We start from the raw sequence: 16,832 nt of genomic DNA, 5'->3' as shown, positions 1-16,832 counted from the left end.
CTAGAGCAGATAGGGTTGGATATTAGATTAGTGCATTGGATCGGAGACTTATTATCTAATAGGTATCAGCAAGTTATGTGGTGATGGGGGGATATCCTGGAAAAGGAAAGTCACTAGTGGTGTACCTCAGGGGTCTGTTTTTAGGGCCATTACTGTTTAACTTGTATGTTAATGATATTGGCAAAGATTTGGATGGAGATATTCAGTAGTTTGCAGATTATGCAAAGTTGGGACAAACTATGATGAGTAGAGAAGATGTTGTGGCCTTACAAGACAACTTGAATAAATTGAGTAATTGGGGATGCGAGTTTAATATTGTAAAATGTAAGGTTTTAAAACTTGGGAAACAAAGATGGGATGTAGAATTTATGCTTGGTGGGGATATATTGTCAGAGGTGGAGGACAATAAGAGATCTTGCAGTGATAGTGGATAAGGATCTGAAATTTAGGGGACACATTGCCAAAATTGTGAATACAACACAAAGACTTCTGGGAATGATGCAGAGGACACTAACTTGTAGAAGTAGCAAGATTTTGGTTCCATTGTATAAGGTTTTGATTAGGCCACACATGGAGACTACTGTGCCCAGATTTGGTCACCTGGAAAAGGAAGTTTCTGACCTTTAGAATGTCAAATATGAGGAAAGCTTTAGAAAATGCAATTTGCAGAGTCTAGTGGATAGGAGAAAGAGGGGAAGATATGATAGAGACTTACGATTTAGTAAAGGGTTATTTATAGGATCAATGTTGGAGAAGGTCTACAGAAAACAGTGGGAGATCAGGGGGCGAACCAGAAGTCTTCCCTGGAAACTGTATGAAGAGAGTGTGAGCAGTTGAGTGAGAAGCAGGTTTTTTGCATGCCGAGTTGTGAATGATTGCAATGCCTTGCCTAAGAGTGTGGTGTCTGCAGAGAATTTCAGTGTGTTTAAGGTGCAGTATGATGAGTTGTGTGTATAATAAAAGGATCTCCTAGAATAGTCTTTGACTCTATGGGATCTTGGAGTAATAATAATAAGAAGAATAATACTGGCCAATATATTATTGGCCAGTATATGTGGGCTTGTGATAGAGTGAAGGCCAGACAACCTGATGGAAGACATGTGACAAATGTATTCAGAAATGGAAGTTTTCATTTCTGAATACATTTGTCATCTTAACAAACAACATGGAAGTATGCATCCATATTGTTTGTTAAGATAACTGAGGAAGGCATGTAAAGTTTGGTGGCCATGTTGCCATATAACAAAAACATCACCAACATGGATAACTGCACCAAACTGTGGTTTTCAAGTAGAGGAATCTGGTGTATGTTATTCAAAAGCTTCCATATAAAGGTAGCAATAAGAGCAGATAGCAGCAAGCCCATGGCTGTACCTTCTTTTTTGTAGGAAAAAAATTATTTTGCCACATGAAATAACTGAACATAGTATGAAGGAAAAGAGTGCTATAATATCAGGGAGAAATTTATTCTGCAATTGAAGAATCATGTCATTGAATGGGAAATTTGTGGAAAGGACAGAAATGTCAAAATGAACTGATAAATCATCTTTGCCTAGGATTATGTTTTTAATTTTGTTTACGACATGTTGGCATTAACCTACTAGCTTGTCATAACTCAATTTACTGTCAAACTTGCCAAACTAGTATTATTTTAGATTACTATGTGTATTGTAATGTGGCTTCTCTCCCTCTCTACACACACTCATGCCAGATGACCTTGATATACAGGTCAAGATTTCAGGTAATTATTTTTGTTTATATTAAACTCAAGTTGTTGCTCTAACATAGTAGCTGTCTCCATAATTTTATTATAATGAATCTGTCAATCTGTTTGTGTCTACAAGCGAGAAAAGATAATGGATGTAGCCACCATACACAGGTGGGTAAATACATCCATCACTTTAGCCAGTGGTGTCTTCATAAAAAGAGTCAACAACAGCAGATAGCAATGGATTGTTTGCAATCACCCAGGATCACAAAATGCACAATATCATCCTTTATACCCTTCTTGGGAAAAAAGTCAACAGATACACCCCTATGGGCAAGGTGCATCATGCCATGTAACAAGTCATGTATTTGTAGCAGATATAAATAGAAGGAATACGATGCTTCCAAGTCAGTGCAACTGTGTCTGGGTGTAATGGCCAAGAGAAGGAAACTGACAGAGTTTGAAAGAGGCATTGTGTAGGATGCCATGTTGCAGGCCTATCTATTTGGCAAATTGTGACAGAGTGATAGTATGGTCCTCTTTTTCTAGGCTTGGCCTCAGACCTCTTTTTGTGAGGTCATGAATACTAAACTCAAGACATATCTGAATATTCTAGACCAGGGGTTCCCAACCTTTTTGTTTCCTAGAGCACATTCTAAAATACCGGTAGGGCGACAGGCACCATCTATTTTTTCAAGCAAATTTTTTGAATTCTTTTGTTAAATGAATACATACAAAGTTTACATTATAATCAAATGTTTTATTACTTAAAAGTTTACATTGTATAAAAATTTAAATATATATATATATATATATATATATGTAAGTTAGTGTGATCTTTGGCATTGCATTTCATTGACCAGTGCTTCATAATTAGGAGAATATGATGATATCAAAAAAATCAGCTAACGCCTTTTTTATTCCCGTATACGGGAGTAGGCGAGGCCATTTAGCCCTATCTAACTTTTGGAGACTGAGTGGGCAGTTCAATCTCCACTGGTACCCAATCAGAGACAGATGGCCCAAGGCTATCCTAATTAAACGATAGGCAGTGAAGAGAGATGGCTCAAATGTGCCGCCATCTCGTGGTCCCTAACCCTAACACAAATATATTTAATGTCTGAAATAATGTGGGTTCTACGGTCGATTTTCTTGAGTTTACAGGACGAAAAACCCGAGTTTCCGGGAGGAAAAACCTGCTTGCCCGTGCCAGAGATCGACTAACTCGGGAACCGGTCGAAAAAAGGCTTAGAAAAATTTCCTCTAGTCGCCGACTAGACTCGAAACCAGGACTTCCTTCGTGCGGCCAAGCGCGGTGGTGTGCAAACGCCACATCCACTGAGCTACACAGGCTATTCCATCCATATGATGACATTCCAGTTCTTAAACTGGAATGAACAACTTCGAATGCGCATCTACTTTACATTGTATGTGTTTAACACTCGTCATGTGTCATTAACGCATGCATCATATAGCATGCCATGAATTGTTGCGTGATTATTTCAAACTATACGGCACATGATTAAACAGCGGCGGGCACACACAAATTGGTCGATGGGCGCCATGATGCCGGCGGGCATAGGGTTGGGAACCCCTGTTCTAGACAATGCAATACTTCCTACTTTGAGCATTTCTAGAGAATTGACCATTGTCTCTTTCAACAAGACAATGCACATGTCAAAGGCTGCTACTGCTGCTGTAACTGCATGGTTTGTGGACATGAGAGCATTACTACTTTTAAAAAAAAAAGAGTATCATAAGTTAATCCAAAATGAACTACATCTTTACAGAAATCCCAGCCACATACATAGATACATTCAAACTTTCACCCCATTTCCCCCCCACACACACACAATAATATGGTATTATGAAAATTCTATTCTAACCAGGCTTCCGTCACACCACTTTCTTAAGTAATAGATATAATGCCAATGAAATTAAAAACAAACTTGTTTCTCCCTACTTCTCAAAGCAAAGTCCTCTGATCATGCAGATTGTGGTAATGAGATTCCCTATCCTCAGAGAATTAAAAAAAAAACTTTAAAGAAATTATCTCTGTACCACTTTCAAATCCCACATAAAGCTGACTGCCATTACATAACATCAGCTCTGTTAAAGACCAATTTTCCCTTTGCAGTTCCAGGTGTATAAAAAGAATCCTTGTTCTTGCAACTTAATGTATTATGGGGCAACTGGCAGGTGTGCTAACATCTGTCATGAGAAACACTGGAAACATATCTGCCACTACAATTATGGTTAGTCAGGTCTAACAATGCCTTAGACACCTTGCACAGAGACAAATATTCAAAAACTGATATACTTTAGTGAAGTAAATATACACATAAAAGCAGCAGATTTATACAAACTAACCTAACCTCAATACTATTCTGTGAAACTTCCCAAGTTCCCAAAACAATAATCTCCAGTCCAATAGTCGAGGACAGACGATATCGACAGAGGATAGCTCTCTTATTTCTTTAGGCTTTCAGTCTAATCACTTCCATTTATTCTTTGCATGGTTTGTGTGCCTTTTACAATTGTTATGCTTGTATTCCTGATGATGTCTCTCTGTAACAGAGATGAAATACTAAAATCATTTATCTTTAATTCATTCCAAGTGCTACCTTCATCCCATTAAACCATAACACAAAATCAAAAATATAACATTAAATCTCATTCGAGCCTTACCAAAATTTAGCTACTTTTACTTGTTTATAACAATTAAATGATTGTAATATCATTTAAGTGTTGTGGCATCTACAAAATCCTCTACCCCTGCAAATTGGCTTACTTCAGTCAAATTGGAAGAAATGACAATTCCATTAGCTAATTCTCATTTGTTCAGCATCTAAGTTGAGAGCTAGAAATCAGACATTCCATGGAATAGTGAAGACTGGATTTTGGGTCAGAAGCCAAAGTCATATTTTCCAAATTTCATAGTAAGCTATGTGGAAATTTCTTCCAAGTTATCCAGCTTTTTAATCCTTAAATAGCAAGTTATTTTTTATAAATTTATAAAAATTACAAATTTATAAATAGTGACAAACGAAATAGATAAGTGAAATAGCTATATTATGACGCTGAACTTTGCAAGAATACTTTTGCATGGGCAACCATTACAAAAGTTGGGGAAACGTGAATGAAGTTGGTAACACGAGTTTTTAATGGCACCTGTGATAATAGCAATTATTAGACATATGTATTCACAAGAATAAAAAATAATAATTTTCATTATTGCAAATATTTCAGCCAGAAATTAACAGGTTATCATCACTGCATTGCATAATCATGAGGTCAAAATAGAACAATGAACATTAATCCTATTTACAGAACTGAGTCACATGTTGCAGTGCTACCATACATATAGTTACAAAATAAAATGATTCCAATTAAGGTTAAAATTATAATAATTTTGAAAAACAAAACATAAAGTTTAAATAAATAAAATGACTGAATGACACAGCATTGTATTAAAGGGGGGAGAAGAGGGGAATGAAGGGAAACATGCTCTTGCTTACCATTTAGGAGGATCACACTCTTCCCAATCTTGACAGTCATTCAGTAAGTTTGGATGGTGCTTCAGCACTGCAAGTGCTTCAGCACTCTCTTTTAATAACTGTTCAAACCTAAACTCGAACCAGGGTAAAAGGAGAGTACTGGACAAGAGGATATTGTGATCAGTGTCCAGTTTATGGTGAAAAAAGTCAGATTTATTGTTGTTGATATAAGACTGGTGTTCTTGTAGTCATTTTTGACCAAATACCCTGTTTGTCCAAAGCACAAGCAGAGGCACTCAAGAGGGTCCCCTACTTGGTTGCCTCAGGGTTCTTTTCTAGGGCCACCACTCTTTAATTTGTAAATTAAAGATGCCAAGAAACTATATTCTTGGTTTCATCCTTTATCCAAGCAAAAGCAAGCAAAGTTTGCGCATGAAGCCACTTCACGACTTGTCTACTTGTATGTAGTGGCTAATGACTTCACATCAGTTGCTTCAGTATCCCATAATGCAACACAAATATCCTTACAGACATGTATAATGCTATGCATTATGGGAAGAGCCTCTACCCAGACCAGTTTCGACCTTTACTGAGGTCTCATCAGTGGGAGCCAGACCCAGAAATGATATCAATATAATGCAATGCAATAGTAATACAGAAATTGTATTTCCATATAAACCGAGTATGGAAATTGTATTTCCATACTCGGTTAACATACATAGTTTTATGAAAAAAATTGAATGACTAGAACCGAGATTTAATTAAAAAGGTTTTAATATAAACACACTACTAGTTAACATATATAAAACTATGTATGTTAACCGAGTCAATGATCATTCTGTCATCCATAACCTTCATGACGAGGCTTCTATTATTAAAAATAAAAGAAACTTCAACAAGACACTAAAGAGGATTGGACTAAACATTAACAGGTTGGTCTTCTTAAAACGTTGCAAATTCCATGCTATCTTTCCTAAATTTCTATGCTTTAAAGAAAATATAACAACTGAACGTGCGAAGAGAATCTATCATAAAGCTAAATTAGACGTACTGTCGGAAAGAATATCAGATACTAAACGCACTCTCGCTTTTCTTTTCAATAAAAAAAGAACCATAGCTGAAATACTGGAAGAATCTCTAGATAATGAAAGTTGGCATACCTTTAATACCTACTGTGAATCTCAAGCAGCCAGATTACAATATAATAACAAAGTAAATCTTATAAGAAAATTTGAAACGTTAAAGAGATTACAGAATAATAGGAACTCAAAACCACACATCAATATTGACAAAGTCGTTATCAACAAATCCTCCTATATACTTTCAGATGTAGAACAAAGCATCCTTAGTAAAGGTCTAAACTTCATTCCTTCACCAAAATTAATACCAAAGGAAACACTACTTACAAAAATAGAAAGAGCTGCTTCTTTTCTCCCTCAACAAGATGCAAACCTTCTACGTATTGAATCAATCTTTATTATCAATAACGCAAAACCACCTGCAGACAACATTACTTCAACTGAACGCAAAGCTATTAAAAGTTTAAAAAACAACAGAGATATAATCATCCTCCCTGCAGATAAAGGAAATGCAACAGTCATCATGAACTCCGAAGATTACAAGAATAAAATGATTGATTTACTACATAATGATACCTACTCAATACTTGAGAGAGATCCAACTCGTGAACTTCAAAATCGTACAAACAACTTATTAAAAACAACAACTGAATTATCCCGAAACGTCCGTTTATCTCTTCGCTCTCTCCATCCGTTAATTCCTCGCATATATGGTGTTCCTAAAATCCATAAAGAGAACACCCCATTACGCCCAATAGTAGAAGGTATCGATTCACCTACATACAATCTTTCAAAATACCTTGCCAAATACCTCAAAAGTTTTTCAGGGAAATCACCTTCCTTTATCAAGAACACTACAGAATTTGTTACATACATCAAGGATATTACAGTTGATGAAAATGACATCATGGCTAGCTTGGACATAACTTCTTTGTTCACTAATGTCCCAACAGATGAAGTCCTAACATTACTCAAGGACAAGTTATCCAAAAAAATGTTAGCCTTGCTTACACATTGCATCAGGTCCGGTTACTTCAAATTTCAAGATAATATTTACAAACAAAATCATGGACTGGCTATGGGTAATCCTTTATCTCCTGTTCTTGCAAATATTTACTTAGAAGATTTTGAAACCAAAGCTATCTCTTCCTTTATTTTAACACCTAAAGTTTGGAAACGTTATGTGGATGATGTCTTCATTGTTTGGAGCCATGGACATGAATCCCTTATGGTTTTCCTCGAACATCTCAATAGCCGACATCAAAGTATTAAGTTTACTGCTGAGCTTGAAACGGATAATTCCTTGCCTTTTCTTGATGTCAAACTGACTCGCTCTTCTGCTGGTAAACTAAAAATATCGATATATAGAAAACCCACACATACCAACAGATATCTGCACAGTCAATCCCATCATTTCCCTCCTCATAAGCTTGGAATAATTTCCACCTTGGGACATAGAGCCTGTTCTCTTCTTGATGATCCAAATGAATTGCTTACAGAAATAAACCATCTGAAAACTTCTTTCGAAGTTAATGGATATTCCAAGAAAATCATTAACAAATTCCTTCTTAATCCTCCCAGACATCACTCAGAAGAAACAAATAGATTCAAAAGCAATATATCTATTCCTTACATAAGTACTGTTTCACATAAATTAGCAAAAGTTCTAAAAAAATACAATATCAGAACCTTGTTCACTCCACTTCCAAAGATCCGTTCCTTAATTAGCCACCCAAAACCTTATCATCATCAACTCAAATACCCTGGCGTATATAAAATATTATGTGACTGCGATATTCCTTATTTCGGGCAGACAGACAAATCTGTCGAAATGCGTATGGAAGAACACATGAGAGACATTACTTACAAGAGACAGCGAGCAAGTGCATTATCAAGTCATATCCTCTTCTCGGCTAATCCTAATGATGATAACCAAAGTCACAAAGTCTGCTGGGAAAAATCTACAAACATCTTCCGTTGCAGTGACGAAATAGAGAGAAAAATTGTGGAATCGAGAGAAATCATCTTCAATCCTGTTCATCTAAATAACAACTTAAGCTACAACCTCCCTGATAGTCATTCGGCTGTAATCATGTACTGGCGTTCACGTGATGCAGCAAGCACGCACTCTCCCAACAATGCAACAAATGAAAGAACAGCTTCAAATACAACTACAACGTTTTAATGCTAATTATGTATAAAGACTGTCTATGATGTTCATAGTTTTTTAACCCTCAATGTTTAGTGTTTTTTCTTTTATAATGTCACCTGAAGAAGGCTGTTACAGGCCGAAACTAGTAGTGTGTTTATATTAAAACCTTTTTAATTAAATCTCGGTTCTAGTCATTCAATTTTTTTCATAAAACTATGTATGTTAACCGAGTCAATGATCATTCTGTTTTATATATATATATATATCAAAGTATTGAAAAAAATTGTTCCTAGTGAATACTAATTATCATAGTAGCAAACTCAGATTTATTATTTCTGAGACTACAACATCTGGTGTTCATGGGATACATGCACTGTATAGCTTTTGAACATCCATTTCTCATATTTCCTACTTCAATATTTATACATTTTTGATTATGCTAAGATAGCCCAGGTATGAGACAAGCATTGTAAATGGATAAGCTTTTATTATTTTTTTTTTAATGTGATGGCTCCAAGTCATGAAAGATTTATTTGTAAATCTGTTGTACATTTGTATTGTAATAAGGGTGATTAAGGATTTATATATATATATATATATATATATGTAGAAAGTTTTTTACCTTGGGTATATATTATGTTAAAGATACCAAGCAATTTTATAAGCTAGGTTTTTTAATCCTTTTTCCCAAGTAAGCAAACAGACAAGTAAGTCAAGTTTGTGGCTGCACGTAGTGCAACACTAGGCAACTTGTGGTAAAAGTGGAGCAAGCTCTGATCACTTTACTTAGAATTTTCCCCTAATGCAAAGTACATTTCATTGCAGAAATGTATGATGCTATGCATTAAGGTAATGGTCACTACCCATACTGGTTTTGACCTTTATTGAGGTCTCATCAGTAGGAGCCAGATCTAAAAAATGCCAAGGGTGAAGTAATACAGAGTTTATAAATATTTTACCTAAACAAGTTGCCATAAGGTGCTTTGACCTCATTAAATAAAAATCTCATCCTGAGATTTTTATTTTATTTAAATAAAAATCTCATCCTGAGATTTTTATTTAATGAGGTCAAAGCACCTTATTAATAATCTCATCCTGAGATTTTTATTTTATTTAAATAAAAATCTCATCCTGAGATTTTTATTTAATGAGGTCTCATCAGTGGGAGCCAGACCTAAAAATTGCCAAGGGTGAAGTAATACAGAGCTTATATATATTTTACCTAAACAAGTTGTCATAAGGTGCTTTGACCTCATTAATAATCTCATCCTGAGATTTTTATTTTATTTAAATAAAAATCTCATCCTGAGATTTTTATTTAATGAGGTCAAAGCACCTTATTAATAATCTCATCCTGAGATTTTTATTTTATTTAAATAAAAATCTCATCCTGAGATTTTTATTTAATGAGGTCAAAGCACCTTATGACAACTTGTTTAGGTAAAATATATATAAGCTCTGTATTACTTCACCCTTGGCAATTTTTAGGTCTGGCTCCCACTGATGAGACCTCAATAAAGATCGAAACCGGTATGGGTAGTGACCATTACCTTAATTTCTGCAAGGAAATGTGCTTTGCATTAGGGGAAAATTCTAAGGAAAGTGATCAGAGCTTGCTCCACTTTTACCACAAGTTGCACTACGTGCAGCCACAAACTTGACTTACTTGTCTGTTTGCTTACTGGAAAAAGGATTAAAAAACCTAGCTTATAAAATTGCTTGGTATCTTTAACATACATATATACATATATGTATGTTAAAGATACCAAGCTATTTTAAATATAAACCTGGTTTTTTACTCCATTTCCCAAGTAAGCAAACAGACAAGTCAGTCAAGTTTGCGCCTGCGAGTGTTACAAGTCTAGCTGACCCTGCAGGCAGTACAAGTCAAAGCAACTTGTGGTAAAGGTAGAATAAGCTCTGATCACTATTCTTAACATTTACCCTTAATGCAAAACACATCTCCTGGAGGAGATGTATGATGCTATGTATTAAAGACAAGGGACCGCTACCCAGACCGGTTTCGACCTTTATTGAGCTCTCGTGAGTGGGAGCCAGGCTAAGAAATACTAAGTTTTAAGTAATACAGAGCTTATAAATATTTTACCAAGACAAGTTACCAAGGTGCTTTGACCTTATTAAATAAAAATCTCAGGATGAGATATATATATATATATATATTTTTTTTTTACCTGGTCTGGAATGATGCTACAGAGACCAAACAAGGAACTTTTTCAAGCCACTTCAGATCTCCAATAAGCAGAGCAGTAGTCTCACACTGGGCAATGAAATTCATCTCCCACCTAAAGACACATCAATGCCCACAGCAGGATTCAAACCCACAGCTTATTCTCTGAAGAGGGGATACACTAACAACTCAGCCAACCAAACTAGTAATCCAGGCTCGACCAACCAGGTTGGCAAGTAATCACAATATGGCTCATCTATTTTTCAGAATTGAAGAGAGAAACTAAGTTTCAGGAAAGAAAAACTCTGCACCTCCATATTGGACCAGTTATATTACTTTTGATCGAAAATTTCTTATAAATATTTCTGTTTTTGAAAACAGGCAATCTTCATTTAGAATTACATCTTCATATAGTAAAGTAGCGGTTATTAGCTGAAATTTAAAACTTGCTCCAATTTGAAATTGATGAATTGTATACGGTAGGAAAGAAATCTTCATAAGAAGAGTATTTTTCATTTTTATCTGAATACCACCCATGAAAGATTGTAAATCCATTACACTTAGTATGGTGAGTGGCTAAGTACTGATATCTCATGAATAGGTTAAGGTGGTGGAAGTTATTCATTAATTCAGCATTCATGTAATACCATTAAAGCATGATGAGCAAGGGTTTGGTAAACCAAAAATCCTGCTCTAGAGAACACACAGAGCTGTTTCAAACCACTTCAGGCTTCCTATAAGTATGGTGATGAGCTCACATTTAGCAATGGAATTCATCTACCACCTAAAGTCTTTCACAAACATCCTTTGGGATTTGAAACCTATAATTTATTGACCAGACAGCAGAAGATCCACTCAGCCAACTATCTGTTTATAAATAGTATCTTTCCATGTGAAGTAGCCAGAAGGAATGGTAAAATTAAAAAGATCAATGATATCAGGGAGAAAAACATTATATCGCTGATCTTTTTGATTTTACCATTTTAGACAAACTGTCCCACTATCCCCCCCCCACCTCTCAACAACATGGAGTTGCAAAACCCTTGATAATAGAGCTTTCAATCTGTTCTACCCAGCAGCTGAACTTAATGCTTTATTTGCCAGACTATCTTGTCGAATTGCTAAAATGTCAAAATGATCAAATTAATTTCCTCATATCCCACTTGACATGCTGACTATAGCAATGCCATCGCTGTTCCTTATATCTGGGGCACCTCAGAAAAAATAGTCAGAACTCTTAAAAAAGTTCACTCTCTACAGTGCATTCAAGCTGGCTACTGTCATTCACTCTCCCAAAGATCCTCTACACCTCTTCTCTCTCTCTGTTCCAGATGCTTACAGGGTTCCTTGTTCTTGCAACTTATATTATGGTCAAATTGAGAGAGTTCTTCTAGGCAGATCTCTAGGAAGAGAGTTCTAGAACATAAAAAGTAAATCTGCCATCATAAGTATGTTCAGTCAAGGCTGACCATACCTTGGATACCTTGTACAGAATAAAATGTAATAAAACTACTATGTTTTGCCACAATAAATATAAATTTGGAAGACTTTTTTTTTTTAGAATCAGCAGTAGATTTAAAACAACAACAACAACCTCATCTTAATAAATATGGCTGTATTAACCTTCCTAAGATTTGGGCAACTTTAACTCTTAGGCTTCTGTCAAACAGCTAAGGCTAACTAACAGCACCCATAGCCTATCACAGAACTTTAGACTTTCAGTCTAATCTTTTCTACTTATTTTTGTGCAATTTTGCATGTGTTTTTATAATTTTAACATTGTTTCATTGACAATGTCTCAGTGACTGAGATGAAATATACAGGATTGATTAAATGTGTTTAATTATTTATTTGTGCTGTATTTATTTCATTAAATCTTATGAGTTACAACCAGAACTTAGTCTAAATAGCTGACTAGTTAGAATTGTAAGATACTGCCCCTTTTACACTAATTCAAGGACCCCACTAACCCATACATCACATTTTTATGAACCAGGAAAGGATGCCCTTCCTCGTGTATAAATATTTTAAGTCAAATACAGAAAAACATTACTACAAGTTGCATTATTCAAATTTTGGCTATTTATTTTTTCATCACTGTTTCCATGTTTCATTAAAAAAAAAAAGTAATATTTAAAAAAAAAAAAAAACATCTTAAACAGGAAAAAAGATGAGCACAAGTACTGAGGAAGGAGGAGGTTTCATGAATTCCATTATGAAATTTGAGCAATCTCCTGCTTACTCACTTTTTAATAATGAGATGTTTTTTTTTTTTCAAATAAAATATTCCGATAATAATAACTATTAAGCAATGCTTGCTTTTCCCTAATAGATGTCTTTCTAGAAAATCATCTTTAACCCATATTTAAGTGTAAATTAGAAATTTAAGCAGCATTTTTTGTTTTTTCTACTCCTTTCTTTATCTTTCTTTGCATCGCATGATTTCAGTTTGAAGCATCATGCCATTCAAAATAAAACTAATTTTTTATTTTGAATGGCAAAATAAATTTTTTATTTTGACATTTTGACAAACACCAGTGGTCAATTAGATCCACTGGTGTTTGATATTGACTAACATAACTAATAAAGTGCCTTTATTATCCCAGTGAAATTCACATAATTACAACTATACCACAAACATATCAATCTAAGAATTCCCAGACCTGCAATGTCCATCAGCAATTCATCAAGTAATTAATCCTCTTTAAGATCACGGTTATTTAACCTATTAAAACTATAGAGAAAAATTTTGAATTCATTCTTTAGCTGAATAATCAAGAGCGTCTATGGCTTATTCTTTTAAGATGCTTTCCCTTTTATTCTTCGAACTCTATATATTTTTTGTTTTAATAAAAACAATATTGTTACTTAAACTAACAACAAATAATTGAGGAATCAAGTCTCAGGGATCTGGTAGCTGATACATATCCACTGTTGAATGAATGATAAATTCATTCAACAGTGAAATGAGAAGAATGTTAAAGCATAATGGCTTTAACATTCTTCTCTTTGCACTGATAAGACAAAGTGCTGTAATTAAAATTATTCATCAGAAAGCTGGGCCATATAAGTTGTCTATAAATTAATTTGCACAATGAAAGGGGAAAGATTTTTTCTAGCTCATTAAATTTAGATTTAAAGTTAAGCAATTTTAATATCTAAAGGTATATACAGAACACCATAACACAAACTGAAAAATCTGTAGAATATATATATATATATATATATATATATATATGTGTGTGTGTGTGTGTGTGTGTGTGTGTGTGTTAAAGATACAAAGTGATTTTATAAACTTGGTTTTAATCCTTTTTTTCCCAAGTAAGCAAACAAGCAAGTAAGTTAAGTTTGGGCCTGAAGTATTTTCAGGTCTGAGGCAACTCGTGGTGGTAAAGGTGGAGTAAGCTCTGATCACTTTCCTTAGTATCTCCCATAATGCAAAGCACATCTCCTTGCGGACATGTATGACGTTATGCTTTGCATTATGGGAGATACTAATGAAAGAAATCAGAGCTTACTCCACCTTTAACATGAGTTGCCTCAGACCAGAAAATACTTCAGGCACAAACTTAACTTACTTGCTTGTTTGCTTACTTGGGGAAAAAAAAGGTTTAAAACCAAGTTTATAAAATCGCTTGGTATCTTTAACATTATATATGTATGTATATAATACATATATAATATATATGTATTATATATAACATTATATATATATGAGTTTGTTATTCTAGTTAATATCAAGTATTTTTTTAAAATAGATATTTAATAGCTAGCATCCATTCAAGAGTTTTATCTTTAGCCTGAATTGCTAACTTCCTCCTTACATACTCTGCATTTGCCTTTCTTACCACACCTGTTGCCGTTCTGGCCTGTGCCTGTTGGTCACCTATCTCCTTAAATTCCTTCCACAATTAGTTCTTTTTTGCAGCTCTAGCTTAATGATGATATTCATCCATTTAACTCCTACTTGATTTACTCTCCTGACTCTAGGTATGCAGTCTGTCATTACTTCTCTCAAACACTCCTTTACCACTTCCCAAGCACTATCAACATCCAGCCCTTGCAGGCACTGATCAAAGCAATCTCCTAAGCTTGTCATACTTACCAGCCCTAAAATTTCATATATACTCTATTTTAACTGAAAATTCCACAGATTTAGCCACCTCCCAGGTCAAGTCCATATAATTACTCTCACCAATTGGTGAAAACATGGTCATATTTATTATAGACAAAGTCTCAGATGCAATTATTCCTAGACTGAGCATTCTTGAATCCTTAGCATATTCTGTCACATGCTGTCTCAGGTAATTACCCCTTAGTAACTGCATAAATTCCATTTCCTTCTAGCACAGAAAAAAATGAAAAACTAGCTGTGCTTTACGGCTCAAGAGATTATTTTGTACCTGGATAACTCTTAACATTATACAAATTTCAAATCAGCACTGCATTAGACACTCATAATATAGTAATACACAAAAAAAAATTGATCTCAAAATACTTGATGCCATCCAGAAGTGGGCAATCCAGTTACCTGGTGACCCTTCTCTCAGAGATTCACTCCTGTCACTATCTCATAGATATGCTATTTCTGGTTTGTGCATTTTTTACATTTTCTTGGGCACTGTACTCCCAAACAGACTGACACCATACCTCCATTTCCCTTCAAACCCATAAACATTATTTGTTGTTCAGCTCCAAACATACCAAACCAATTTGATCCTCCTCTTTCACTCCTATCTCTGTGCTCTGGAACATTTCCTTCCCAAGACTACGTCATCCAGCTAAAAAACACGAACAGCTGCCTGCTTTCCATCTGACCACTTGTCCTATACATGAGATGTTAGTGTATAGGACTGATAACAAAAACCTTAACATCATAATACTGGGGTACCAAGAACTTTTCTAAAATCTCTTACCAACATCCATTCATAGAAAACCCCGATTCGGTCATTCTCTCTTTCAAATTTAAAATTTATTTAGAAATTTAAGAAATTTAATAAAAAAATTTAATTATCTAAAAAAATACAAAAACTGAAACAAGATATAACACTTACTCTTATTCCATTTTCTAAATCATCTTTTACTTGCAAAAGAACAGCAATCTGTGATGACATATCAGCTGATTTTTGTATCTGTTCTTCAACGACAGATTTTTCATTTTCCACCGCATGTAACTTTTCTTGAACATCCTGTAAATGAAGGCCATACATAAAAATTTAGAAGGAAATCATTACCATAAAATAAATCTGAATCTAATCTTCCAAGCATGTTCCTATGTAATATAATAATGATACTTTATGCTAGTGATATAATGTTATCTACTACTGATTCATTATGCTGAGAATATAAAAGCACAGCTAAGGACTATTTAATGTGCCACAAATGCTGCTACCCAGTTTATCAATCATAATCCTGACAGTTCCAGACCTCTCAAGAAAACAAATATTGCCACTATAGATGGAGAGAGAATCAAGCTGCTTATAACCTACATTATTTATTTATTATGATTTTTTTCCTCGTAGCTGAAAGATATAAATTCCTAAAATATTTTTATTTCTAAAATCAGTATTTCTGGGACTGAAAAATTCCATATCATTCAAGGAAAGCTCATGACTTAGTAATGATAAAAAATCATTTATTATATAAATCAATGATAATAGAAAAAAAAACAAATGTTTAATGATATGAAATATTTGTCCACAATATTAATGAGAGGAGGGGGGAGACAAGCCCACGTCCCTGTCGTGTTACCTGGAACCTTCTAGAGTACACTCCCTAAAAGGATGCTAGCATACCTCTGTGAAGAATAATGGATAAATCAGTGGAAGAGGATTCATAACCCAATGGTGAAATGCATAGAAGAATCTTCAGAGGAGCAGACCTCTATAAACACCCTAGGCTCAACTGGCTCTGTCTGTCAGTACCTGGTTAGTGTAGTGACCCTACCTAGGGTCACAAGGAAAATTAAAGGATTCCATCCTCTGTCAAAGGGAAGCAGCTTTGTTATTAAAATTAAAATAAAAAGCAGCTTTTATTAAAATGATAGTACCACATGAAAAGTTACATCATTACTCACTTCCTGTTAACAATTTTTTTCCATATTAGCCTGTTATCTGTCAATATCCCAATATTATCAGATCTTATATTTCTATCTTCTAAGGTACTTTTTACTGTATCAATCCATCTAACATCTTTGTCTTCCTCTGAG

General features: G+C 34.7%; 1 protein-coding gene across 2 annotated transcripts in view; it reads right to left on the bottom strand.

Annotated features, from left to right (window-relative positions):
- LOC150107797 (huntingtin-interacting protein 1-like) overlaps positions 1-16,832 on the bottom strand; it is a 632,881-nt gene that overhangs the window by 346,013 nt on the left and 270,036 nt on the right. For both annotated transcript variants that reach the window (XM_090392055.1, XM_090392056.1), the window contains one exon: positions 15,679-15,813. In XM_090392055.1, coding sequence (XP_090248181.1) covers positions 15,679-15,813 — 135 coding nt within the window. The remainder of the gene's footprint in view (positions 1-15,678; positions 15,814-16,832) is intronic.

This window comes from Typopeltis vanoorti, chromosome 4, assembly GCF_054136105.1.
Source record: "Typopeltis vanoorti isolate ZY-2024b chromosome 4, IOZ_Tvanoo_1.0, whole genome shotgun sequence".
Taxonomy (NCBI): domain Eukaryota; kingdom Metazoa; phylum Arthropoda; class Arachnida; order Uropygi; family Thelyphonidae; genus Typopeltis; species Typopeltis vanoorti.
This window is presented reverse-complemented; position numbering and strand designations above follow the sequence as displayed.